The sequence below is a fragment of the Diplodia seriata genome, assembly GCF_021436955.1.
Source record: "Diplodia seriata strain FDS-637 chromosome Unknown scaffold_4, whole genome shotgun sequence".
In the NCBI taxonomy this organism is placed as follows: Eukaryota; Fungi; Ascomycota; class Dothideomycetes; order Botryosphaeriales; family Botryosphaeriaceae; genus Diplodia; species Diplodia seriata.
The window spans coordinates 2,767,425-2,793,211 of record NW_027117311.1 but is presented as its reverse complement, the minus strand read 5'-3'; the positions used below and the strand labels follow the sequence as shown (position 1 = coordinate 2,793,211).

Genomic DNA, 25,787 nt, shown 5'->3' with positions numbered 1-25,787 from the left:
CCAACAGGATCTCCCAGGATTGTCGCAATGCCTCGTCGCCGCCCTCGCCCGACAACGCTTCGAAGGTGACACCAAAGACGCTTTCGCAAACCGGCCGCTCCAGGACCGCACCGCTCTCTCTTGAGTCGCTTTATCCTGCCGCCGGGCCTCAACTGTCAGAACGAGACAGCATCTTCGCGACCCACTACATTCCGAGCGACAGTCCTGCAGAGTCGCCTCATTTGCAGCCGCGACCCGACTCCTCCTCCAGTCCCGCCGACTCGCAGGACCAGGATCAACCGTCCGCCATGGCCGAGATATCACCCATCCGAAAGCTGGTCGACCCGCCGCTGCTGCGTCAGGCCCACCACCACCACCACAACCTCTTATCCGCCGCCAATGCCTCGTCGCCACTGGAACATTCTACCTTTGCTGATGACTATCACAACTTCATGCACAGGAACAACGCTACCCTGCATAATGACAGCCCACAGCAGCATCTCAAGGGACATTTCATAACGCAAATTCTGGGTGGCGGCAGGACCGAATCTCCACCAAAACAGGATAGCACTCCCGCCACCGCTACCGCTGCTGCTGACTCCCCTCACCAACGTACCAGTACTCCTCGCGACGCCCCACCCACACCGGACACATTTGATACAGACGAGAGAGTACGCTATCGGTCGTGGCGGGAAGGCAAGCCGACATTAAGCATGTCGGCGCACCAGAATGTGAAGGATACGGCCAACACGCGCGTCGATAAGAAGATCGAAGCCACCCTTCCCAAAGCAGAGCCAAGCACCATCGCTGCACGCAGTCGTAAGGCCAGTCATTATCTTGGTCTGTTCAAGGAAAACGAAGCGGCGCAGGAGCAAAAGAAACGGGACGAGCGAGCAAAGGACCGTTTGGCGGAAGCCACGCCTCAGGATAGCCGAGATTCTACAGCAACTGAAGCAGAGCTGAGAATACCGGCGGTCGAGAAGACAAACGATACTGTCGGCACACCTATCCGTGAAGATCGGCGCCCAGACCCAACAACCTCGCCAAGGAAATCGCAACTGCCGCTGGAGCCGATCAGTAGCCCTAGTCGTACAAGAGCTGGGCAAGAAGATGAAAGTATCACGATAAGGCCACATGGAATCCCAATAAGCCTTCTGGAGGAAATCAGGAACTTCCATAACCTCACTCCTGGTGGCCAGCGAGAAACTCCGCTTTCCAAGGCCTTGTCAACAGCTGAGTCTCAGCGTGCAAGACCAACCTCGGATGTCCAAGGCAAAGAATCGAGCGACTACTTCGGAGACACCAATGCTTCCCAAGAAGGCAAGGCTACCGCTTCTGACGAAGATGAGGAGTCGGAGAGGGAACACATCTCTTCGGCGCTGTATTTCCCGCATCGTCAACTTACACCGACCAAGTCCACCCCTGAGCAGCTAAGCCCTGTGCGAGAAGAACCTCCGCTGCAGAGAATTGTAACAAGGCCTTCGGCTCGAGGTTTTCCTGCCGGTTGGAGAGACAAAGAGACCACTCCGACTCCAGATGAAGTCCAGATATCCTTGCAGACACAGGACGAACAAAAATACCTGCATGGTGACCTCAAGGCTCAGCCGCGATCGCCAGAGGCAGACCATCCCAATTTTGTGTCTGAGTCAGATGTCACGGCATCTGACCTTGGCTCTGAGTATGAGTCTTGTGACGAATCTGCTCAGTCTACTCAAGGTTACGACAGTGCAACCGAGGAACTGGGCACTACGCCTACCCAGGTTTCCTATAAGAAAGAGGTCACTTCGGCTCCGAAACCGCATCATCACCATCACCATCGCCGCCACCAACCAACGGCTCCGCTTGGTGCTGTTGAGCTCAAGCCTTATGATCATCAAGTCGGTGGCCATTCTACGGTCTATCGCTTTTCGAGACGCGCCGTGTGCAAGCAGCTGAACAACCGTGAGAACGAATTCTACGAGACGGTTGAACGAAATCATCCCGAGCTGCTGGACTTCTTGCCGAGGTAAGACCACGCCCTTGTGCTACTCTTGGCCTCCAAGCTGAAATCTCAGCAAAGACGTTTCCGGCCGCTTCCCTGTTTTGCTTACGTCGATCTGTGGATTTGCTAACCGTGCATGATAGGTACATCGGTGTCCTCAATGTGACCTACCGGAAGGTTCCCAAGAAGAGGAAGGCGACAAAGGGCACCAAAGACCTAGAAAATGGCGTCAAGCCCGAGATCGATCCTCAAGCCAAAGAGCAATCCGAGAAGGCCTCCACCGGACCCGAGTCTCTGGCAAAACCTACTGGCAACTCATCCGACAATCAGCCAAGGCTCGTGAGCCATTCACAGCAAATGACACCAGCCATCCCGCAAGTCATTTTTGAGAACAACATGCACATAATTCCAGACAATCTCTTCCGCCTTCCACCACGAGCACCAGTTCCTAGACCGCACACGGGTGATGCTTCCCTACTCTCACAACAATATCGCCGGCACCAGAGCATGGACGCTACCGATCGCACAGGGAAACGCTCCACTGGCACGAGTCCTACTCGACCTGAGTTAAAGCATCATCCCAGCTGGGGCGCCACAACCGTAAACCGGAGGCTCCGTGAGCAAGTTCTTAAAGAGGTTTTTACCCCTCCGACTATACATCACCACTTCCGTCACGACCGTAGCCACCATAGCCTTCCTGGTAGGAAACGCGGTCTCGATCCAGACGCGGTTTCAGGTGGCAGCCCCCATGCTCGAAGAGGGAGTGCGGACGTCGCGACAAGACGGGAGTCCATGCTTGATGATGGTGGTAGCCCACGAAAGCAAGTCCTGAGGTCCGAGGCTGAACGCCACTTCTTGAACCAGCCTGGTTCTGGGGAGAGTAGATCATTGGAAAGATATCCTTCCCTGCCGCAATTAAATGGTCTTGATTCTACAAAAGACGTCGTTGAAGAGGCTATTCCAGCTAAGCAACGACAACCGCGGCGCCGACACTCGGGCGGCGGTCTTCGTCGAAGACCGAACGAGTTGGATGAAGGGGGCAGGGGTAACCTTGAGTACCACGAGGAGGATGGATATGGAGGGGATGGCGAAGAGGATGTCTTCGCCATGGATGAAGACAAGAAGTCAGCAGCCACGGAGCAGAAGTCTACGTATGCTAAGTCTGCACAACCTGACCAAATGAATGGCCATGCATTGCCGAGCGGCGGCACTGGCACTGGTACTGGCACTGGCACTGGCACTGGCACAATGCTTCCAGCTCCGGTGACTAATCCCGTCATATCTCCCCTGCCCACAGTGGAAGATCCATCGAATCCTAAGGAACCAGTTCAGCCGGATGAACGTGTGCAGCACTTCATCCTCCTTGAGGACCTCACCGCGGGCATGTCTCGGCCCTGTGTGCTTGACCTGAAGATGGGAACACGGCAGTATGGTGTTGAGGCAAACGAGAAGAAGCAGCGTTCGCAGAGGCGCAAGTGTCAAATGACCACGTCGCGGGAGCTTGGCGTGCGCGTCTGCGGAATGCAAGTCTGGAACGTCAAGACCCAATCGTACGTCTTCGAGGACAAGTACTTCGGCCGCGACCTTAAGGCTGGCAAGGAGTTCCAGGATGCGCTCACACGCTTCTTTTTCGATGGGCATGGCTACACGAGTGCGACGAAGCACATTCCCGTCATTCTGGAGAAAATCTCAACGCTCGAGAGGATGATCCGTCGGCTTCCGGGATACAGGTTTTACGCAAGCAGTCTGCTGATGCTGTACGATCGCGGCGACAGCTCAAAAGAAGGGCCATCGCCTCCAAGAAGCCGGCGCTCGTCGCAAGACAAGGACACCAGGCCCACGTTGGAGCAAGAAAAGAAGGCAAGGTCGGAGATCAAACTTAAGATCGTTGACTTCGCCAACTGTGTCACGGCCGAAGACGAGCTTCCTGCGGAAACTTCGTGTCCACCTTCGGATCCAGATGGGGTGGACAAGGGCTATCTACGCGGGCTGCGGACGCTACGCATGTACTTCCAGCGCATATGGCGCGACATGAACGAGGACAAAGGCTACGTTGAGCGAGGCGAATGCGAGGGCCTGCGGCTCGGCGAGGGCGATCTCGGGCACGGCATGGTCCTCGCGGGATGGGAGGATGGTCCGATCGTGGACGAGGATTCAGGCAACGTCAGCGTGTAAGATACAAGCTGGATTGGTGTTTCTTGGAGCAACGGTCTTTGATTGCGGTAAGGGTTTCTGAGTGCAAGGTGGGTACGGCATCATCGAGGGCGTTTGCGATTTGACTTGTTCGTTCTGCATGCGTTTACGGCTTTTTAATCTTTTCTGTTTTCATGCAAAAGCGCTTCGTTCGCTGGGACAGGGCATGGCGTTGAGCGGGGAGTCTGATTCAGGCAAGGCGGTACGCGAAGGAACGGAATGGAAATTGCTAACACGACAGCTTCGATTCGTTGTATCATAGATTGCATCAATGAGAATAATTACGCCTGAAGCATGGATGGAGAGTGTCTGCAGGCGCTTTCCTGGGCCGGCCTAGCGTGGCCGGGGAGCCAGGGTACGCTGATTCTGGTTCAGGGTGTCGGAGAAGGAAGTGCTAGGTATAAGTGACGTGGGGCTCGTGCGTGCGGTGCGGTGCGCCCGCTCCGGATCCTCGATCATCCTGGCGGCCACCTTGCCCGCCCAGTTCCATCACACGTCCCGAGCTTGCTCCTCGCCGGCCCTCGAGCTCTCCGCAACCCCGACTGAAATGGAGCTTCCCAAATGCCGGCACTGCTCGACCTAGAAAGCCATGTTCTGGCCCATTGGGAGCCCCAGAGTTTACGCCACCAGCCAGCGCCAACTGCCTCCAGAGCGTCGCATTATCTCCGACGACGGTGTCCACCACGAAGCGTCCCCCGCGGCCGTCAACGGGAAGCACCACGAGCCCCATCACGCCCGCGCTGCACAGCAGAAGCCCCACGATGACACCGCTGAGCACGATGCCACGGTGACGCAAGGGCCGAACGGCTCCGCGCCGCACACGTCGACCGCAACCAACGGCGACCTGCAAGGGACCGATGCGGAGACTGACATCGACGGCGACATCATCGCCCTGCGCGTCGCCCGCAGTGGCCAGTTGTTTGCCACCATCACACACTCTACTTTGACCATCTGGCAGACAAAGGTGAGTCCACACCAGCCGCGTAGCCTCGCCTCGGTGCCGCCTGACGCATTAGCTGCAGCCCACAGCCGTACTCGCCTCTGTGCTGCGCTCGTCCGCTTCCCTCAAAACCTACGGACCAAACGTATCTCTCCTGTTGCGCCCCGATTCGGCCATATTCGTCGTGCAGACGGCCTTGGGCTATCTCATCACATACTCGCTCGCCAGTGATCCTAGCTCGCGCGTCTACCGACAGCAGTTCGACCCTAATGCACATGGCCATTCGCGCCGCCAAAGCCTTTCCGGCAGCCGAATCCATGTTACCGGCGACAAATTTGCTGGCCCGGGCGAGGGCGGCGGCATTCAGGATGTTAGTGTCCGCTTCCGCATGGTAATAAGAGTCGACGCTGGGATTGCGAAAGCCCTTGCTCTCGACGAGGAACTGGTTGTAGCGACGGCAAAGCCCGCCGCCATCCAGTGCATTCGATGGGCTCCGGACAGCCATGGAAACCAGACTAGCACTGAGCTGCTCAGCAAGATGTCCTGGCTCAGCAGGAAAACGACAGTGGTTGACATTGTGAACGATCGGCCCATGAATTTGTATGCTTGGGTTATGAGTGACGGCAAGTCCTATGCTGTCCAGAGACTACCATCGGGCTCTGCCGACACCCAAGCATCCAAGGCTCTGTTCAAAGGGTACTGCTTCCACGAGCCCGCGACAGAGGATACCTACGCTGTCAAGGCCGCAATCAATGCCCGCTTCTCCCTGGTAGCATTGGGCTGTGCAAACGGAGAGATACACGTGTACACGGCCAGGGATTACGATGGACATGTTCCTCTATCGCACAAGTTGCAGACTGGATTGACCTCGGCCTCGTCGGGAAAGCTGAATTTCCTGACGTATTCCCCGGATGGATATTGTCTCTTTGCCGGCTACGAGAAAGGATGGATGATGTGGAGTGTCTACGGCAAGCCAGGCGCAAGCAGTTTCACATCAACGCGCTTCATGTCTGAGAACAACGACGAGAGATGGCTGCTTAGCGCGCGCGACGGATTCTGGATTGGCGGCGGTTCCGAAATCCTTCTTCTTGGACAGAATGACAATCGGCTGTGGCTCCTAGAGATGGCACGGAGTGCTGTCGCCGGTTGCTTCTCCTCTGCCAATGTGTCCAGATCTCTCCTCCAGACGAATGCTGGCTTCATGATTTACCGCGGGTACGACATGCCGGACTTGACGGCTATTTCCGCAGAGGTCTCGCTTTGGCATCACGTCCAAGTGCCTGCTTCGTATCTCGTCGATCAATGGCCCATTCGGAGCGCAGTGATCTCGTCTGATGGGCGTTATGTGGCAGTGGCGGGCCGCCGCGGGCTCGCACACTACAGCGTCACTAGTGGAAGATGGAAGACGTTCGATGACCCTGAGATGGAGAACGAGTTCACTGTCCGGGGCGGCATGTGTTGGCACCAGCATGTGTTGATAGCAGCGGTCGAGGCGGATGGCTCATACGAGGTAAGGTTCGTTGTGCGTCACATGCAGGCATCAACTAATCCTGGCGCAGCTCCGTATCTATTCCCGCGAGAAAGAACTTGACAACAACAAACTTATGCACAAGGAGCGGCTTCCTGCCCCCATTGTTCTGGTTGCACCGTCGGGAGATGACTCTCTACTGGTCTACACTTACGAGAATATCCTTTATCATTACATTATCAATGTTGCCAACTCGTCGGTCAGAATCATGCAGGTTGGACAGATCGCCCTTCATGGCATCATCCGGGCGCCTCCAAGAGTACGGGCTCTAAGTTGGATCCTGCCAGAAGATCAGCTCGGTAAGTGCCACGTGGGACCGAAAGCCTCTCGACCCCTGTGCTGACTGGAACCAGATCACGGCGATCCTTCACAGGATGTTGCAGTCGCCACCATCTTGTTCCTGGTGGACGGCAAGCTTGTTCTTTTGCAGCCAACAACCACGGAGGAAGGGATGTTGAAATACGAAATGCGCATCATAGCACAAAATGTGGAGTATTACGCACTCATGCGGGACCACCCGTCGTTCAAGATTGCGGATGACGAAGACTACCTGCCGCCCAGTCCTTCGGCTGCTCTGCCGAACAACAGCCTCCAAGGCCATGACTTGCGCGATTCCCTGTGGTACTTTGACGGGCAAGACATGAAGCTTTGGACAGATGCGCAGGACGTTTTGGTATCGGCATCGATGGAGCTCGGCAGAGAGCTTCCGGCGACAGTCAGCATACCCGTTGACTTTTACCCTCTGTCGCCGTTGCTGAACAAGGGAATTCTCTTCGGCGTTGAGTCAGACCTGGTGCAGAGACGGGACATCAGTTTCGCCTACTTTCGCTTTGCTACGAGGGTAAGTGATAGTGCCCAATGCATATTGCGCAAGCTAACCAAATCAATCTAGACCCATCTCTTCCTCCCGCCGCTACTTCGACACCACTTGGCGCAGTACAACTCGCCTGCAGCGTTGCACCTGTCACACCATTACCAGCACCTCCTGTACTTCCCGCATGCGCTGGAGATCTTGCTGCATGACGTGTTAGACGACGAGGTGGACACGTCCCCAACGCCGGAGCAAGCGCTTCTGCCAAGTGTCCTGTCCTTCCTCTCGTCGTTCCCGCAGTACCTCGACATTGTCGTGCAATGCACGCGCAAGACCGAAGTGCGGTCGTGGCGCACCTTGTTCGCTCATCTACCGCCGCCCCAAGAACTGTTCGAACAGTCGCTGCAGCGCGGCTCGTTGAAAACGGCGGGCGGCTACCTTCTCGTTCTGCACACGTTCGAGGAGCTCAGTTCGAGCTCGCACCAGCTGATACGGCTGCTCCAGCGAGCCAAGCTTGAGCAGGATTGGGACATATGTAAGGAGCTCGCACGGTTCCTCATGGCGCTGGACGAGTCGGGAGAGACGCTCAGGGAAGCGCTGGAGATGGCGGAGCTCAAGTCGCCGACCGAAGGGGGGAGTAAACAGCCAGCGGCAGGCAGCTTCATGTTTGAAGAGTCACGGCTTACGATCCCGCGCAACAACGGGAGGAACGGGGACAGCGGGGTGGGGGATATTGGCATCGGGATTGGCGGGATCGACCTCGCAGCGGCATCGAACAGCAGCATGGGCAGCCACAGTCCCGCGAGCGCGGTAACGAACGGCGATGGCGGGGCGTCGAGTGGTGCAGCGGCGACGGGCAGTAATGACGACTATTTCGCGTCAGGATTCGGCTAATACAATAGTAGAAAGGAGTAATAATGATCAAGCGGTTTCGTCAACAAAAGACATCGGACCCTGATCTCCCACAGGAGACTCCGGCGGTGGACACGATGGCCGTTGAATGCTTGGGCTGGGGCTTGGCTCAGCTAGCCACAAATCACCGAGGAGATAAGCCTCGTCGGTGGACCGCGGATGACGGAATGGACCAGGGGGACAGCGGCTCTGAGGTGGCTCAGGCAGTGATAAGCGGGCGCCGGTACGTAACCCATGTACCGGCGCGGACGAGGGCGCTTCGGCGTGGGAAAGGAAGACGGCCACCATGGGCGCTGATTGGACAGCAGGGCTCTGCTGGAGGGTGCCATATCCGGCACTTGTACGCCCCACAGAGGTACAGGAACGGCGAAGCCGGCAGGACCGTTTTTCCTTTTTCCCCCCTCTCGTACGATGCACGCTCACGGCGGACGCCGGCGCGCAGCGCGAAGCTACGGGCGAAAAGATGCAGATGATGCAGGGCCATGCCTCAAGCCTCTGCGCGTGAGCTCTCAGTCTCAGGCAGTAAGCAGGCGGCCCCGCGTTCGGGCTAGCGGGCGGTGCAAAATGCTGACGGCGCTAGGGACGCGATTGGGCCGACAAGCGACGGGGTCTGGCATGCCCTCGTCCACCGCTGCAGTGCTGGTGCTGGTGGAAGGTGCGGTTCCACAGAGCGTAGGGCTCAGCACGGGCCCGGCACAGCCTGCGAGATGCAGCACTCAACACACCCTAGGCTGAGGCTTGACGTCTTTGCTCTGCTTTCACACCGACTCGCCCAAGACTAAGCGTGCACACAGCCTCCTCTCTGCACGCGCTCGTGGCACCGGCCCCGAGGCTACGGGCGTACTTGGCCGGCTCTTATACATGGCGGCATCTTGCCACCCTACAGCACGCCGTCCCCGCACATCCTTCCCCATTCCGCCCTGTGCTCCCACGTTTGATCGCCCGGCCCTCCCGCAGCAGAGGCTCAATCCGCTCCTCCACAGCCAAGACTGCACCGGAATATGAACAAACCCACCGCGCGCCTTCCACAGCCTGCGCAAACCCCACCCCGCCTGTCCGCAAGTTAGAATCAATGGCCTGCTCCTCCGAGAGCCACCCCTCCATTCCCGCCTCCGCCCACCAGCACCCCGCCATGGCCCTTCAATTCACAACCCCCACCATGCCGCAGCCCACTTTCCCCTGGAGCTCGCCAGGTGAGCAGTCCGCAGCCGGACACGAAGCCCACATTACTAACGCCTCGTAAGACCCCTTTGCCATGCGCACTGCTCCTTCTGCGCCGCAAGCTCCACCGCCTGCGTCGACACGCCGCCGCACCGGCAGCCGCACCTCGTCAAAATCGCCCAAGGAGGATGACACCAACAACAGCTTCAAGTTCGTTACCGCTACCCGTCCGGACGAGTTCAAGGATCCCGAATTGATGCGGACCGTGCGCTCGCATGTCATGTTTGGCGTCGTTGAGGGCCGGCAGCGCGTCACGCCCCGCGCCAAGAAGCCGTTGGCTGCCCCTGCTTCGACGAGCTCCAGCTTTCCAGTTGCTCCCGCCCAGAAGAGAACACCGACGCTGAGGAGGGCCGACTCGGCTGCCGACTCCAACCCGGAAAACCCGCAGATCATGGCCAGAGAGGAGGCCCTGGACATCTTCCAAAGATATCGTGTCCCCAGGTCAACCGCGTCTTTGCCCGGTAGCACGCCGCACAGCGACCAAGGGACTGATCCCGACAGCCCGGAATCTCAACTATCAAACCTGGTGAAGAGGCCCAAGAGGAGTTTCGTAAACACCCCTCCGGCCGTCGAGCAGCAGCAGCCCGAGCAGATATTAGTCCAACCGCCGCGGGGCGGCATAAGTTCGATAAATCCGCTTTTCAGGTCCGCCTTCCTGAATGTAGGCCCATTCGAGGCTTTCACGACCCCGGCACCTTCTAATCCTTTTGGTTCCCATGATCCGTTCCTGGCACTTCCGCAGCCAACCGCCAACATCAACATGCCACAGGTGAAATACTACTGTATGCATCATATCCCGCTAAACTGGTGATTCCCCACTGACTGTACCCCAGGTCATCTGTATTTCGGCACGCGGGGGATGGCGCGAGCATGGCTACCGCAAATGATCCAATCGCGCGAGTCGTTCCTCAGCACCCTCGCCATCGCCACCAGCCACCAGGATGCCATGGCCGGTATGCCCACCCCCACCACCCTCACCACCATGGTCCAAACCGAAGTGATGCACCTCCTGCGCGAAGCCTTCAACGAGCGCTGGTACCGCATCAAGGACACCACCATCATGACCGTCGTCCAGCTCCTGTGTTCCGAACTCGTCAACTGCTCCGGCGCCGCCGACCGCCTCGTCTCCCACGAACGCGGCCTGCGCCAGCTCATCATCGAGCGCGGCGGCATCGACCGGCTCGGCCTCCAGGGGGAGCTGGCGGGCGTCGCCACGGCCATGGTTTACTCGTCGGCCATATTCCGCGAGGGCGTGCCCGATGCAATGTTCTCCGAGTACGCCAACACGGTGCGTCCTTCGGTTTACAGTGACCGGCAGATCGTCCCCGAGTCGCCGCTGTTCTGCCCGCGCAAGCGCTTCGCCACGCTCGAGCGCAGCCGGCGCTGCGACGCCCGCACGCTGGAGCTGGTCGGGAAGATGAAGGAGCTGGTCGACCTGGTCGACAGCCCCCTCGAGCAAAGCACCTGGGACACGGAATCGTACAAGCGCGGCATCCTCGACTATTTCCGGGGCCTGCCGCCGGCAGGGGCATTGCCCGTGCCGTCGACCGACGTCGGCCGCCAGGCCCGCTGGCGCTACGAGGCGTGCCGGCTCGCCGCCATCCTGCACGCGGAGAGCCTGGTCAACCGACGGCCGCTGTCGTCGTTGCCCCTGGAGGCTCGGTCCACGACGACGCCGGCCTCCGAGCGCTCGACCGGAGACGCGCCCGAGGCGGTGTCGCTGGAGCGGCTGGTCGCGGCCGTCAAGCGGAGCGATTGCGGGTTTGCCGAGTGCTGGACCGACATGACGGGCTTGCTGTATTGGGTCACCCTCGTCGGCGGCGCGGCGGCGAGAAACGAGGAAGAGGCGACGCAGCGCAGGTGGTTGACGGCGTTGAATGTAAGGTGCGCTATCGTGCTGGCGTTCGAGCATCGGAGTGCCGTGGTGGTGAGTTTGAGGAGGATGCAAGGGAGTATGGTGGGGAGGGTTTGAGCGGGAGGGAGGGGGTTGGGTGAAAGTGGATCGGGAGGAAGAACATCTATGAGGAGGAGGAGGCTGTGCTTTCATCTAATGACCATCTGGGTAATCGGTGATGGCTGGACTGGCGTTTGGAATGAACCGATATTTGGGTTCGGCAGGGAAACTGATACCACCAGAGCATGAGCTGCACCAGGGCAAGGAAGGAATAGTGGCTGGACCTTTTCTTTTCTTGCCTTGTCATTGTTACGAAAGTACTTTACTTAATCAGTGGGCATTTGAGGCGGTCTCCTGGTTTTCATTAGTTGCGCAAAGAAAGCGAGTGTTTTTCTTCTGTACTTCTAACGACTACACGCTTTGATCAAACCAGCTCTCGAAAATAAAGATCCCTGTACTCTAACCACTACAAAGCTCTTTGATGTCACCAGTTCATTCACAGCGTTTTTGTCAACTGAGGATACGAAGATGCGATTGCTCATTCATGCTCCATGCTAGAGATGTGGACGTGTCTAAAGCTCTCGTGATGACGAGCCTGTCGGAAAGGAAAATCGTTCATAGCGTACAAAGCAGTGTCAAGGATAGGCTTGGGGTATGTATGTATGTGTGTGTGCGGGAGGCCGTTGTGGTGAAGGGAGACGATAGGTGCCTCGTAAAAGGAAGCTCAAGAGGAAACACGGGTTCGAGCGGCATTAACCGTGGGTGACCTTCCTGACGGTGCCGTCGTCGGCGACGTGGATGTTCAAGCTGGACAAGCCCATTGTCAGCCGTTTCTCATATGTATGTATATGTATTCATGTCAACGTACCGGTCGGGGTTGTGGTCGAGCGTCATGGCGTCGCCTTCCTTGAGGACGCGGTGGCTCTCGGGGAGGTCCTTCTTCGCGAAAGTCTGTCCAAGGTGGGCGCGTTAGCTCGCCTCAGCCGTGATCTCTGCAGAGCTGAAGTGGACGTGGTGGGGCAGACATGGTGTGATGGTGGGGCGCGTGGGAGAGGGGGGTGGCCTACCATGTTGTCTGAAGCGTCACCAATCTTCTTGCCCAGGAGGTGGTTGGTCCACTCCTCGGTCTTGTCGCCGGTGGAGTTGATGCCTGGGACTACGAGAGGCATGTTGGGCTGGTTGGTTGTTCGTTCGGGTGGAAGGTTGTCGGTAGTGTTGGAGAGGTCGACGTCTGTGCGTGGGTGGGTAGCGGCGTGCAGAGGGAGGCAGGGGAACGGATAGTTTATATGCGATTCCTATCTTTGCTGGCGCGGTCTGCTGGATGCGCTGGCTGAGGGCTGACGACGAGCCGGAGCCGGAGCCCCGCATACGTCATGACGGTGCAAGTGGGGCACTACCTACCTACCTCAGCTTCGCTACGCCGACGGAACCCGCGCCTTCCCCGCCAGGCCCATGCTTTTCACATGCTTCGTAATACTGATCTCGTTCCAGCTGCCTGATCCTCCGCTCCATCTTCTCCATCTTCTCCATCTTCTCGTTGGTGCTGCTGGCCAGACGCCATTCCAATTTGGTGACACGAGACCAGCAGGCGTCCACCACCTTCTCCATGGCCTTTACTTTGTTTCCAGTGACATCTACTGCAACCTTCTTCAGCTCGTCGTTCTCTCTCTCGAGCTGCTCGATTCTCCCAGTCGCTTGCTCGAGTTTGCCACAAAGTGCTTGGACTATGCCTTCCAGGGCCTCGGTTCTGCTGGCCTGCTGGACCGTTTTCGCGCCATGTTTCTCTTCTAGCCTGGCTATCCTGGAAGTCTGATCCATGTCTCTGATTCTCCTGTCGCTGGCGGCCTGGAGAGACAAGAGCTTCTTGTAAATGGTATCCAGCCAATCCAGACGATTCTTCATAATTTGTTGGTCGTCAAATTGCGCCTTCCACCGAGCGTTAGTCTCCTTGGTTTCCTGTTTAATCGTGGAATGAAGCTGGTCGACAATTTTGGCCTGCTCATTGAGCTTCGTGTCGTGGGCGTCCCACGCGCCATGTAGGAGATCTCTCATCTCCTCCTGCACCTCCTCTACTCTTCCATCAAGCTTGTCCACAGACGTCACCGCAGAAAATGTCTGCTCCTCCAACAATCGCGTCCGGTCTGCGTTCTTCGTCTTCTCCACGTAGCACGAGATCTCTAGCAGCTCGATATCCTCACGGGTCTTCTTGACCTGCTGCCTGAGGTGCCCGACGCCGTGATCCGACAGAAGATGGTCGCACAGCACTTGCCGCTGCTGCTCTATCTTCTCCTCCACGCTCTCCACCCTTCCGCGTGCCTTGTGCTCGAAGCCGAGCAGCTTCGCCAGCATGTCGTTGTGCGTTTCCAGTACTCCATTTAACTCGCTGACAGCCTTTCTGTTGTCGTCGACAGCCTGAGTCAAAGTTTCGTGCTGGTGTTGCTGCCGCCGCCGCTCGAGCTCCTCTTCGTCCCAGGTCATGCTCATATTCTCGTCGTCATCCTCATAGCCGATAGTCGCGGGCGAGGGACGATACAATTCTTCCCACTCTTCTGCATAGAGGGCATGGTCTTCCGTCGCCGCCAAGCTGATGTCCCTCGCCAAAACCGCGGACGCAGCATCATCCTCTGGCTCCGAGGTCATTTCCGGCGCAGATGATGCTGCGGTAGAAGTGCGATCCGACTCGGTCGATGCGTCGATTGGTTGATCTGCACTTTCTCCACTCTCTTTGGGTGTGTCGCCAACCGTGCTGGCTGCTGGTTCGGCGACTGGCTTCTCCTCCTTATCCTCCTCTTCTTCTTGTTCCTGCAACCGCTCTTTATGAAGCAGATCCCCGAATGAGAGGTAATACAGCCCCGCGCCGCCCAGGCCCAGATTGTTAGAGGGTAGTGCTGGCAGGCCGTTCCCCGTGCGACGAGGTTCCAATTGGTCGGTGAGCTCCACGCCTTTGGCGTTTGCTGGATTGGTGTGCGACATGGTGAGTTTTCCTGTTGGAAGACGTTTCGACTCGCAGAAAATTAGTGTCGAACTTTGCTGAGCGTGGAAGGCAATTTATAGCCAGGTGTTCAGGGACTCGAATGTACGGTAGCGAGACTCGACTTTTGCCACACGAGGTGTTGGGTGTAATTGCCGATGCTGTACCATGGCTCATGGGTCCCTTGATGTTGTTGGATGATGAGGTATTTTATCCGTTAGGGAACTTGGTTCAAGGTGGGTCTTAGAAGAATTGGGCCTGTTTACATGGGCTATGTAATAAGGGTGCGATATCTCTGTCCACGGATGGGCTCAATGCTTTACAACCCCACTTAGCGTACCAGGGTTCAACGAGATACTTCTTTCCACCGGGGCAGTTGGAGCGAACGTCCCAATGGGGATGTGACATTTTGAACTGCACGAGTATGTTCAGACATGAATTCAACTGCTTGCACACTTCATACCAGGGACATGAGGGTTTGTAATGATTGATTGAGTCTGTAGCTGTCTAGACAGTCGTCTCTTGCCCCATTCCACATCCACCGAGTCGAGTCTGTAGTCTAGACGGTCTTCGCCTCACGTCCACTGAGGAGGAGCCTCTGCCCATTATATAGGTGGGCGTTTCCGTAGAAACACCAGGCGAGAGAACGACACGTGCCCGCACTTCGCACTCTCCCACAAAGGAAGGTGCAGATAATCGAAGGCACGTGAAAACATGTGTCGTGGTAGTGATGCCTTGGGGGAACTTGTGTCTTGTTATCAGACATTTGACAGGCAGAAGCTCTAGATCTTCGTAGCGCAGTCACACATATCTCTAGCATATTCATGCTGATATATTGCTTTGCGTCTATGCACTAGATAATGCTTCTGCGTTTGGTATCCATTCCCAGAATGCTCGCTGAAGACAAACACTTCCCTCACTGCCCTCCATCTGCGCTCCCACTGCCACACTGTTAGGCCCCATTGGATTCATAATATCCCTTAAAGAACAACACCAATGCCCACACGTTGTCTTCTGTCAGCTGTGCGACTATATTAGATCTTTCTTCATCAGGTACACCCTGACTCCAACGACGTCAAGTACTGCATGCGTCGCCTCTCCATCTTGTTATCAGTTCCAATAATGCCGTCGGATACTCGCGATTATTGATATAAGACGTTTCTGCTGATACATGATGGGCTACGCTAATGCGCTTGCTGCAGCTCCGACTTCGAAAGGCGTCAGCTACCGCTCTCCTTCGCCGATAAAGCAACTACGTGCAACGGTTTGGATGTGCGAGGAATCACTGTTGACGATGAGAACGACAGAAGTCGAGTGAGGTTGAACTCTCCAAGCATAATATTTTTGTTTTCATCATATCTCGTTATCAATGGAGTCAAATGCCTTGTGTTTTCCGCAAAGCGAAGTCGCGTTTCCCAGGTCAAAATCTTTCAACGATATCTGCTTTCGTCAAGACCACATCGAGAAGCTCTAGCACGCCCTAGCGGAGATACGCCACTTATGTAACCCTCGCAACATAAACGATCCCGAGGTGGCAGCGCAGGGGCCTGCGCTGCACTTATCCGTGGCGTGCCTTTTATTATGATTTCTTAGCATTGCAATCGGTTCTTGTCTGATCCCATGCCAACCGTGTCGTAGCGCTCACTCCTCTCTCCTCCTGACGTTCCTATCTTGAGACTGTGCTTCCGACTTCATGCCACCAATGGCACCTTCCACCAGGCGCCTCAACTCGGCTTGCGCTTCCTCGCTCTGGTAGTCTTCCCGCGCAGCCAGCTCCTCGATCTTCCGCCTAAATTCAGGATCCACGACATCGTCGGGCACATCGTTTGCCGACATGGTTCCCACATTCACCTTGATCCCGTCGGGCAGCGGGGGTGGGTGGGTCAGGCTTTCGGCGCCGTTCTGGTGCACATCGGCAACGGCGGCCATGGCATCGCCATTGCCGGCGCCCGCCATCCTACTCCGCAGGTACGCGGCGACCAGGGGGAAATCGGCCTCGGCCTCGACCTTCTCCTCAGCGGTCTGGCCCTCGTCGTTGCGCGCGTTTATGTCGGCGCCCAGCTCCTCGCACAGGCAGCGGGCGGCGTCGACGGACTCGGCGGCGAACAGCGGCGTCTCTTGGTCCTCGTCGCGGATGTCGGGCGAGACATTGTAGGTGCGCACAAGGGCGCGCAGCAGGTCGAGGTGACCGTAGGAGCAGGCGGCGTGGGCCAGCGAGTAGCCGTGGGCGTCGCGGGCGGCGGCGAGCTGCGGGTGGGCAGGCAGCTGGGCGAGCACGGCGGCCGGGTCATCGGCGGCGAGGTTGAGCAGGCGGTCGATGGATGGTTGGGCCATTGTGGCTGGAGTTGCGGGACTGGGCAATTTGTTTTTTTTGTTGGACGAAGTCTGAATAATGAGTTGTTTAGCGGGCAGTCCCGCCCAGGCTTGGCCCGCCGATCGGCGACAGGGGCTGCAGGGCAGGGTGTGCCCTCGGCAGCTCCGCAGCTCCGCAGCACTCGCCTCCGCGCATCAAGCGCGCGCGAAGGGGCCGGCCGGGGTTTGAGCACACACGGCCCCGCCGCGTTTCGCTGGCGCAGACGCACGCGGAGCCTCCAGGCCAGCCCCGGCTACTTTTGGCGGAGCGGGCGGAGGCAAGGCGGGAGGGGCGTCTGACGCGGGCCAAGCGTTTCTGAGTCTAAGCCTCCTCCCGTGTCGCGTGCCTTTTCCAATCGATGGAGTTGCTGTCTCACGGCCACGGTCCTTTTCCGGGCCCTGGCAGCAGCACCGCCGGTCAAGCGTAAGATTAACAGCCTGGGCACATGTCGACAAACTCGGCGTCGCTCCCTCGCCGGCCTTCTTCATCCTCCACCTCCTCCAACGCGTCTCCGACCTCATCGCCACACCTCCCGCTTCTCGGAGCCATGCCCATCAACATCCGGGCCCTCGGCCTGCCTTCGAAGCGGCTTGTGGCTTCATACATCCTCGACTGGATCGTCATCATGTACGCACGTCTCGCTCGCTTGCGCCCGTCCCTGCATTAACACAAACAGCGCCATCGCTGCTGTCGGCGCGGGCTGGAACGACATCACGCCTTACCATCGCCCGTTTTCCGTGCTCGACCTCTCTATTTCCTTCCCCTACACCGACCCGGAGACTATTCCGACATGGTTGCTGGTTGTCGTCGCCCTCGTCGTTCCCGCAGTCACCGTCTTCTTCGTCTCTTTGATCTTCGTGCCGGGGCCAACCGCCAACCCGTCGACCCCAAAGACGCTGATATGGCGCCGCAAGTTTTGGGAGTGGAACAGTAAGTTCCCCCCCCAATCGCCTTCCCCTCAGCCCGTGTGCCTTCGTATTCCTTCGATTTTCGCGTGCTGATTTTGATCTTTCAGCCGGCTGGATGGGGCTTGGACTCAGCCTCGCAACCGCCTTCATGCTTACCCAAGGTTCGAAGCTTCTGTTCGGCAAGCCGCGGCCTGACCTGCTTGCCCGATGCAAGCCCGACCTGTCCAGGCTCCAAAGTGCCACCACCGGTGGCTATGGCCAGGACATCTCGCCTCGCTGGGTGCTCGTCACTTCCGACATCTGCGCGCAAACTGACATGGACATCCTCAATGATGGCTTTAAAAGTTTCCCCAGTGGCCATGCGTCCTGTGAGTCTCCTCCCCAGCCAATCATTTTCATCCAAAGCTCCGTCTGACAACAGCCTCTCCGCAGTCGCCTGGTCCGGTCTCCTCTATCTCTTCCTCTTCCTCTGTTCCAAATTCGCCATCGCCATCCCCTTCCTCCCGCCGCGCCCCTACTCCGCCGACCCCAACCACACAGCCCTCGAGCGCGAGCAACGCCTCTCCTTCCCGCTATCGTCGCTCCGCCGCCAAAACAGCAACAAGCCCTCCCACGCCAGCTCATCGCTCGACGCCAACACCGAGGGCGCCAACCCCGTCGTCCCCATCCGCAACCAAGCCGCGGCGCCGCCGACGTGGGTGCTCGTGCTGGCGCTGGTGCCGCTGGGCGCCGCCATCTACATCACGGCCTCGCGCTTCTTCGACTTCCGCCACCACGGCTTCGACCTCATTGTCGGCTCCACCATCGGCATCGTGTGCGCCTGGTTCTCCTTCCGCTGGTACCACCTGCCCATCCGCCAGGGCGCCGGCTGGGCCTGGGGCGCCCGCTCCAGGGATCGCGCCTTCTGCATCGGCCTCGGCATGGGCAGCTACGTCGGAACGGAGGGGTGGGCCAGCGCGAAGGATGATGATGATTATGGCAGGCATGATGTTGGGCCGGCGCCGGATTTGGAGCAAGGTGGTGGTAGCGGTGCTGCAGGGGCAAACATGACGAGGTTGAATGGTCCGGGTTTGGATGGACAGAGGGACAGTGGTGTCTCGAGTCCTTAAGAAGTAATGGGATCGTTGTTTTTCCAAATGGAAATGGGAATGGCTGAAATGGAATGTCACGGGTGTACGATTACGCGGAGGGAACTGGGCACAATCTCACACGGTCTTCAACGAGGATAAAGATTTGGGTGGACGGAATGGGTGGACATGCTCACGAATACCCACGGGTCTTAATCACGTCTTTGTACTCTTTTTTTTTATGTTGGACATCATCCCAATTTGTAGCATTCCATGTAACACGCATTGTTTTAGCTGATCATAGCGTAAGAATAATGACATCAACAGGACGAGCGAAGAGTAGGCTAGCACTTCCATGCCATTAAAACGCCGTCCGTAGTCATCAACCATAATTATCGTACACACACATGCCCTTTCTCACTCTCCTTACTCTCTACTGTCTCTTATCCATGCTCGCGGCACCTTCCTGCTGCATGCCCTCGCAACCCGTCACCTTGCCGGCCATCTCCTCGGCGCGCCCGTAGCCGCTGGTGGCCGGGTCGCGGTCCGCCGACGCCTGCTTCATGGCGTCGACGGCGTGCGCCTTGGCCTGCTCGCCCGACTTTTGCCACGCGTTGCTGCCCGTGAGGGAGCCGATGGTGCTCTGTTTGTGGTATGAGTTATCAAGGGGCTTAGACTTGGGGGAGGAGAAAGAGTGGATTTACTTCTGCGGCGCCCTTGACGTACTCGGCGTGGCCGGAGACGAGGCCGGGGTTGGATGCGGGGTTGTTGGTGTTGTTGGAAGACATGGTATCGGCTAGGTGTGTGGCGGAACGGGGCCGTGGATCAAAGCGGTTGCGAGTTAGATAGTAGTAGGTTGCAGGCGGTGGGATGTTGTTGTAAGGGAGTGTTTGAGGACGGATATGCTTTGTTTATAATTGCAACTAGCTTGCTTCTCATTCGTAGCTGTGTGGCTATGACGATGACGCTGCCTGGGCAGTTCAATGCGTCCCTTGTGTTGACGTCATCCCCGCCTCACCATCCAACCCCACACCACTAAGGGAACCTCGGTGAGACACCCCGATCGGAAAGTTAGTCTCTGATAGGCAAAAATATGGTACGAGACGCGTCTCACGCCCTGTCTATCATTTACCCTCTATTTTCTCCATCAACCTGCACTCTTTCCCATCCCTCCTTCCCCTTTCCGAGCCGCGCGAGGGCCTTGATCATATCTCTATTGGGTATGTTGGTTGACTTTTGAGACAGTGATCATTCGGACTTCGCTCCCTGCTTTACGTCCTCGTCCTTGATGTTGAGGTTTGAGAGCTGTCGTGAGACTTCCTCCGTCGCCTGATTTGCGCCAGTGGTGGCTGTCTCAGATGGGAATGGCGTCGCTCCTGGCGATGTCTCGGCTTCAGGTGCTTTGAAGCCTTGAAAGTACTGTTTGTGAATAGCTTAGCATCTACGTCCATGTCATGAAATCATTCAATTACCTTTCGGCGGAAAGCATTCAGCTCATCGGCATTGCTGCCGTGCTCCTTGGTTCGCTTGGTCCAAGCTACAGATTTGTCCACTTCCGCGTCGGGCATGCGGCGGTAAGTGAGCAGTCTCCGTGACCCTGAGGTGATGGTCAGCATAGGAAATTTGCACTGGCTGGGGCAAAGGAAACTTACATTTATTGAACGGCTGGACACAGACACTGACAAGCTGCAAGCACGGATGCGAGGGGATTGCGATCTCGACGTCTTCGTCGTTCGCGGTTGGCACCCACATGGACATTCTCCCTTCATCAACCAGCATCTCCGTCGAGAACTCCAGGATGTCATCGAGCATGGCCTCGAAGCTGTACGGCTTCTTCGGAGGGATGTATCCGTCGCGCCTGTGTTGTTGAGTCATTGGTCAGTACGAATCCCCTTCAGCACCACTCCTGGGATATCGGGGATGAACTCACAGATGCGCCCATTCTCCCTCGATCATCACCGCCTCCTGCCCACCTCCGTCCTTCCTGCCGAGCACTTTCAATCCCTCTCTCACTCCATACGGTGGGTCGCATATAATGCCATCCAACCACCTGCCCTTTCTCAGCGGCGTGTTCGTGAGGTCACTCACAAAATTGTCGAGGAACCTCCCCATCAGCCCATACTGCCTGAAGTTCGCAACCACACCCTTCCCCTCCGCCTTGCCCCTGATGCTCCTCCCATCGATATCGCTCCCCACAGCCACCGCGCCATAATGCGCCGCCGCGACGCTGAAGCTACCCGTCCCAACAAACGGATCAAAGAACACCTTCCCAGGCGCCGCCATGGCCAAATTCGCCGTGACCAGCGCCAACTCGGCATCCATGGACGTCGTGCTGATATAGCGGCGCTTCTTGAGATCATACGTCACGACCGCCTTGCGCCCGCCGTCGGCGACCCACCGACCGAGAAACACGCGCTTGGGCTCGCCCGGCACGAACAGCTCGTACTCCTCGAAGATGCACAGGTGCAGCTCGGCGTCCTTCATGCGGATCGGCCCGGCGAAGCCCAGGTAGCGGAAGCCGTCGATCAGCTCGCGCTGCGCCGCGCTGCCGCGCTTGCCCTGGAACGCGTCGACCGAGAAGCGGAACGAAGCTTGGGCGTAGTCCGCCCAACGTGAAGCTGTCCGTGACGTGACGGAGGCGTGCAGGGAGGAGTGGTCGGTCCCGCTGCCCCAGAGCTCGTAGATGCCCATGGTGAGGATGCTGCGGGATATTATGGCTCGGGCTGCTGCGTCCGAGGGCAGGGTGACGATGGCGAACGGGGTCTGAAAGAGAGGTGGGAAAGTGTGAGTGCAGGGTGTACGGTGTGATTAAAGAAACAACTGATATAATAATCCTAAGGTGGAGCATAGGAAAAGAGCAGAACGGCTTTAGATGGCACACGTATAATTCCCGCGAGACGAAATCGAGATGGACAAAAATGCGCGGTGAAATATAGCATAAGGTCGACTCACATCTTCAGAATAGGAAAGGAAGTCCATTTCGACGCCGGCAAGAGTCGCCAATGACTCCAGCTCAGCTTTGCGGAAGCTCTCATGCTGCTGCACGCAGCGAACTAGGTACTCCGGCATGGTGACGGCCGTGGTTTACAGACGCGGGCAAGCCTGTGCTGGGTAAAGAGTGAGTGGAAAGTAGGGTGAGCTCAGGGTTCTTCCTGCCTCTTTGTGTATGTACAGGTTCGGTTGGGAGCGTGGGAAGGAAGCAAGCAAAATCTTCCCCGCCGCAGGCAAGAGCCATCTTTCTGCGCCACAAGCGTGCGAAATGGGCGCGAGACAGGGCCTGCATTCCTCTAGTTCATCTCGTCTTCATTGATTCCGCCCCAACTCCATTGCGCATCCAGACGACCGTGCAAAATTTCTGCCGTGCTTGATTCCATCCGCTTGCCGAGGAGCGATAAGCGGAGGATCATCGGCGATCTGGGTTATCAGCTCGTCCTTCTACTTCCATCTTCGTAGCTTTCACGTCCTTTACATACATTACTTCGTGAGTTCCATTTACACTTCCTGGCGCTTCAGAATATCCTTCAGCCAGTTCCGATCCATAAAGAATACATTCCCCCTGTACCGCGTACTTTGTAGCTGCAAAACCCATGCAAAGTCCGGAAAAAGCAAACCCAAAGCTAAAGGAAAGAAACGCGCAATGGCGCCCCTGCCTTTGCGCGTCCCACCCAACATCGCACCTAGTCCGATCCGACCATGTTCGAATGCCCGGGTATCATCGAAGAAACGCGAAATCAAAGCCAGAGCAAACGCGAAAATGTATATGGAAACGAGAGGGAGAAAAACTGCGCCGGCAAGCTTGGTGGCGACGTCCATCGAAGCCGACTTGCTCATCCCCATTCCACCCTTGATGCAAAACTGAATACGTAGCCCGTATTTTCTCCGCCTTCCGAGGACCTTATTTGGATCCTGCCTTTGTGACCTCCCCTGGTACGCCGTGGAAATGCAGAATGGCCCATTGACCATGTGTTCGTTGGTACGTGCGAATCGATTCCTTCATCTTCAGCAATTACGCCCCGAAGCCCGTACTCTCACCGCCCCTCTATCCCCCTAACTCAACTGAAAAAAGTAACGAAACAAGCAAATCACTCAACTCCTTCACGTTTTCGTTTCCCTCGTGATGTCAAGCCACGGCCGGTAGTTGGTAACCATGCAAAGCTCGCGAGTCAGTGCAGGAGCTTCTCCATATCTTTTGGATAATAGCCCGTTGGGGAAATCGTTCCCGTCAGCGCGTTCGGTCCTTCCCCCGTTCCAGCCGCCACGTCGGCGTTGATTTCTGTCTTGATCTGCTTCGTCTCCAAGCTGAGGGCCTTGGGCGTGTGTGGGTCGTTGTGGGGAGGCGCCGTATTATTCTTGGCCGACTGCGGCGATACCGGTGCCATAGGGCCATTTCCAGATTCCGTCTTTTTTCCCCGCCTCTGCGGCTTGATTTTCACGTCCGGCGTGTTCTGCGCTGCAGGTTTAGAGGCGCTGAACGCATTCGTAATTTTATCATTGGGCTTCGCGGGTGCGTTTGATTTCTTTTTCGGAGCAGCTTTCTTCCTGGGCGCCGTGGTCTTCGTGTTTGTAGATTTTGGTTTGGGTCGCTCAGCAAGAGGGACGTTGCTCATGTTTTTGCTCTTGCCCTTGCCCTTTGTTTGAGCCGTGGCTTTCTTGGATGGAGTGCATGGCTTCGACGCCACTACGATTTCTTCCTCGATCAGGTGGTCCTGCGGCTCAATCTTCGGACTTGACGCGGGAGTGGGAATGCCCTTCACCTGAAGGACGCGGTCCTTCCGTGGAGAATTCATAATGCGAACCTCGGGGCTCGGCTTCTGCTTAGCAGCGAGATATTCCTCGTCGGTAAGGATCTTGGCCATAGCGTCGCTCCTGTCGTTCCAAATGCGTAGGGCGGCTTGACGAGCAACAGCATCACACGGGCCGCGCACCACCAAGTCCCAACAGTTCTCCAGGTCCACGCCCTTCGGCTCCGGCTCGTTGTTGACCCAAACAGTTAATCCATCCTTACGGTCCCTCACCGTGTTGACCATCTCGCGAGTGATACGCCTCACTCCAGGGACCTTCAGGGTTGTCCCAACAACAATAACAGCATCGGGACGTGCCCTCAAATCCGCCGTTGTCACGGAACCTATGGCTTCGTCGTCCGGGCCATTTTCGTTGTAGAGTACCATGCGGGGACGCAATAACCCGATTCCGTGGCTCCTCTTTCCCGCATGCTGAGTGCGCACTTGATCCGCCTCTTCACACGTCTTGCAAGGGGGTGGAATAGGGCCGTGGAAAAGCTCGGGCTCGAAATCCGTCACGTCGTTGCATTTCGCACAGACCATCTTCTCCAGCCCTCCGTGGAGTAGGACCGTTTTCGGCCAAGGCCCCTTCTGCGGCAGCGGAATTTGAGTGGCCAGCGGCTTCAGAGAGGTCTCGATCCCATCAACGTTTTGGGAGTAAAGGCGCAATAATCTGCCTTCGTCGGCGAGGGTTGCAATGAGTTGATGGAACGCGGTGGGCCTGGCCAACCTGGCTTGTTGCGACAGCGACCGAACCATTTCGTGAAACGTCGCGGTGGTGTCGGGATCCCTGTACACAGATGCATCGAACAAATCCTTGCCCGACGATTTGAGGTTATGCTGCTGCTTTAGCGTGTTGAAAAGCCCCTTGGACGAGCGAAAGTCGGGAACTGCGAGGTTTCAATGCGGTGCTCGACGCGGCGTGGGGAGCTGGGGGGGACTTACTGCCGGCTGCGACCGAGATTCCTGCACCCACGATCATCACGATCTTGCGCTTTTTGTGCAGGACTTTGAGCAGTAGATCAAGAGCATCGCGTTCCGTTTCATCGACGATATCTTCCTGCAGGTTCAAATGGCGGGTGACGCGTGGCTTCGGTTCGGCGGTGCGTCTCTTCTTGCGCGGAGGGCCGTCATCGTCGCAGGCTCGCGTGGGCTCCATGGCGTCCGGAAGCGGTGAACCTTTGGTGGACGGATCCTGCGAGGGGGGCGGAGAGGGAAAGCCGTAGTCAGACGGAGGGCATGGCGATGACGGCGGCGAGCTCAAAGGCGAGCTCTCGCGCGAGCTGCCTGCACAATAGGCGTCCGAAGCCATTGTGCAGGAACGGGGCGGCCGCGGTTGTGGGAGGGGAATGCGGCAGGCACGAGACAGGCGGGGCCCTTTATGTCATGAGCGAGAGGCGCAGGCCGGTTGGTGAGGCGGCAAAACAGGCTGCGGGACGGCTGCGACGCAGCTGTGCGGGAGGCACAGCGAAAGGGACGGGGGGAGGAGCCAGGGCGCGGGTGTGGATGGGGTTTGGATGAGGTTTGCGGAACGAGGCGTGAGCTGATGGGCGTTGCTTGGCGGCGCCAGTGACGCCGGGCCTTGGTTCTCGCACTGTTTATTTTGGCCCGTCCGTGCTTGTTCGCGCGACTTTCCGCCGGCAAAGCACAAAGCTGCCAGGCTGGCCTTCCGGCGGCGCTGGATTGCTTGGTTCGCGTGGATTGCGACCGTGGGCGAGCCGTCAGAGGCCTGGTTTGGCTCTGGCTCGCGCGGGCCCGCTTGCATCTGCCCGCAGAACACGGCGCACCCGACCCCGCGCAATTGATCGCATCGCGTCGCCTTGACGCCTATGGCAGCGATGCACGCGTGACGCAGCAATGCGCTGGCTATTCCAGGGGCGGGCAGCTGGCGGCCGGCGCGGTGATGTCGCGCCCGCGATGCTTCGACAAGAACAACAGTCCTAAGACGGCCTAGCGGGTGCGCTAGCCGGGTCTTAGTCACCACTCGGACGGGCCGCCGCTCCCTGCCTGTCTCGCGCTGTCGCAACTGTCAACGGCCCCAGATACCCCATGTTCACGTGCAACTTTGCCTTTTTGGCCGTTTAGCTGTCCTTTCCCGCATGCTTGGCCTGCCTCAGCCCGCTTCGCATCTGCCTGTTCCCATCGGTCGCCTGCATCACTCCGGCTATGGAAACGATCGCTGCCTAGCACTGCCGTCGAGTCCAACTGCCCTCGAGCAGAGCGCAAAGCAAGCCCACCCAGCAACAAC

At 57.7% G+C, this 25,787-nt stretch overlaps 8 protein-coding genes across 8 annotated transcripts; 4 read left to right on the top strand and 4 right to left on the bottom strand.

Moving 5' to 3' along the window:
* Positions 1-692: 692 nt before the first annotated feature.
* KCS1 (inositol polyphosphate kinase kcs1) lies at positions 693-4,135 on the top strand (the record flags this gene model as incomplete). The annotated part of the gene is made up of 2 exons (XM_066776176.1): positions 693-1,984; positions 2,104-4,135. 2 exons carry the CDS (start codon positions 693-695, stop codon positions 4,133-4,135), a joined length of 3,324 nt encoding a protein of 1,107 aa, XP_066634057.1.
* Positions 4,136-4,742: 607 nt separating this feature from the next.
* Positions 4,743-8,326, top strand: RIC1 (WD40 repeat protein; the record flags this gene model as incomplete). Its single annotated transcript, XM_066776175.1, has 5 exons — positions 4,743-5,117; positions 5,176-6,603; positions 6,653-6,920; positions 6,975-7,462; positions 7,559-8,326. 5 exons carry the CDS (start codon positions 4,743-4,745, stop codon positions 8,324-8,326), a joined length of 3,327 nt encoding a protein of 1,108 aa, XP_066634056.1.
* A 633-nt stretch (positions 8,327-8,959) lies between these two features.
* SLS55_004718 (uncharacterized protein) lies at positions 8,960-11,537 on the top strand (the record flags this gene model as incomplete). Its single annotated transcript, XM_066776174.1, has 3 exons — positions 8,960-8,967; positions 9,665-10,347; positions 10,399-11,537. The coding sequence occupies 3 exons, from the start codon at positions 8,960-8,962 to the stop codon at positions 11,535-11,537; spliced, it is 1,830 nt and encodes a 609-aa protein (XP_066634055.1).
* A 674-nt stretch (positions 11,538-12,211) lies between these two features.
* Positions 12,212-14,432, bottom strand: SLS55_004717 (uncharacterized protein; the record flags this gene model as incomplete). The annotated part of the gene is made up of 4 exons (XM_066776173.1): positions 12,212-12,266; positions 12,328-12,410; positions 12,527-12,690; positions 12,923-14,432. 4 exons carry the CDS (start codon positions 14,430-14,432, stop codon positions 12,212-12,214), a joined length of 1,812 nt encoding a protein of 603 aa, XP_066634054.1.
* Positions 14,433-16,071: 1,639 nt separating this feature from the next.
* On the bottom strand, positions 16,072-16,764 carry SLS55_004716 (uncharacterized protein; the record flags this gene model as incomplete). The annotated part of the gene is made up of 1 exon (XM_066776172.1): positions 16,072-16,764. The coding sequence occupies one exon, from the start codon at positions 16,762-16,764 to the stop codon at positions 16,072-16,074; it is 693 nt and encodes a 230-aa protein (XP_066634053.1).
* Positions 16,765-17,330: 566 nt separating this feature from the next.
* On the top strand, positions 17,331-18,800 carry SLS55_004715 (uncharacterized protein; the record flags this gene model as incomplete). Its single annotated transcript, XM_066776171.1, has 4 exons — positions 17,331-17,410; positions 17,460-17,713; positions 17,799-18,059; positions 18,232-18,800. 4 exons carry the CDS (start codon positions 17,331-17,333, stop codon positions 18,798-18,800), a joined length of 1,164 nt encoding a protein of 387 aa, XP_066634052.1.
* Positions 18,801-20,006: 1,206 nt separating this feature from the next.
* SLS55_004714 (uncharacterized protein) lies at positions 20,007-21,827 on the bottom strand (the record flags this gene model as incomplete). The annotated part of the gene is made up of 5 exons (XM_066776170.1): positions 20,007-20,177; positions 20,231-20,355; positions 20,411-20,616; positions 20,689-21,521; positions 21,711-21,827. 5 exons carry the CDS (start codon positions 21,825-21,827, stop codon positions 20,007-20,009), a joined length of 1,452 nt encoding a protein of 483 aa, XP_066634051.1.
* Positions 21,828-22,921: 1,094 nt separating this feature from the next.
* On the bottom strand, positions 22,922-24,698 carry SLS55_004713 (uncharacterized protein; the record flags this gene model as incomplete). The annotated part of the gene is made up of 2 exons (XM_066776169.1): positions 22,922-24,429; positions 24,485-24,698. 2 exons carry the CDS (start codon positions 24,696-24,698, stop codon positions 22,922-22,924), a joined length of 1,722 nt encoding a protein of 573 aa, XP_066634050.1.
* Between the last annotated feature and the right edge of the window lie 1,089 nt (positions 24,699-25,787).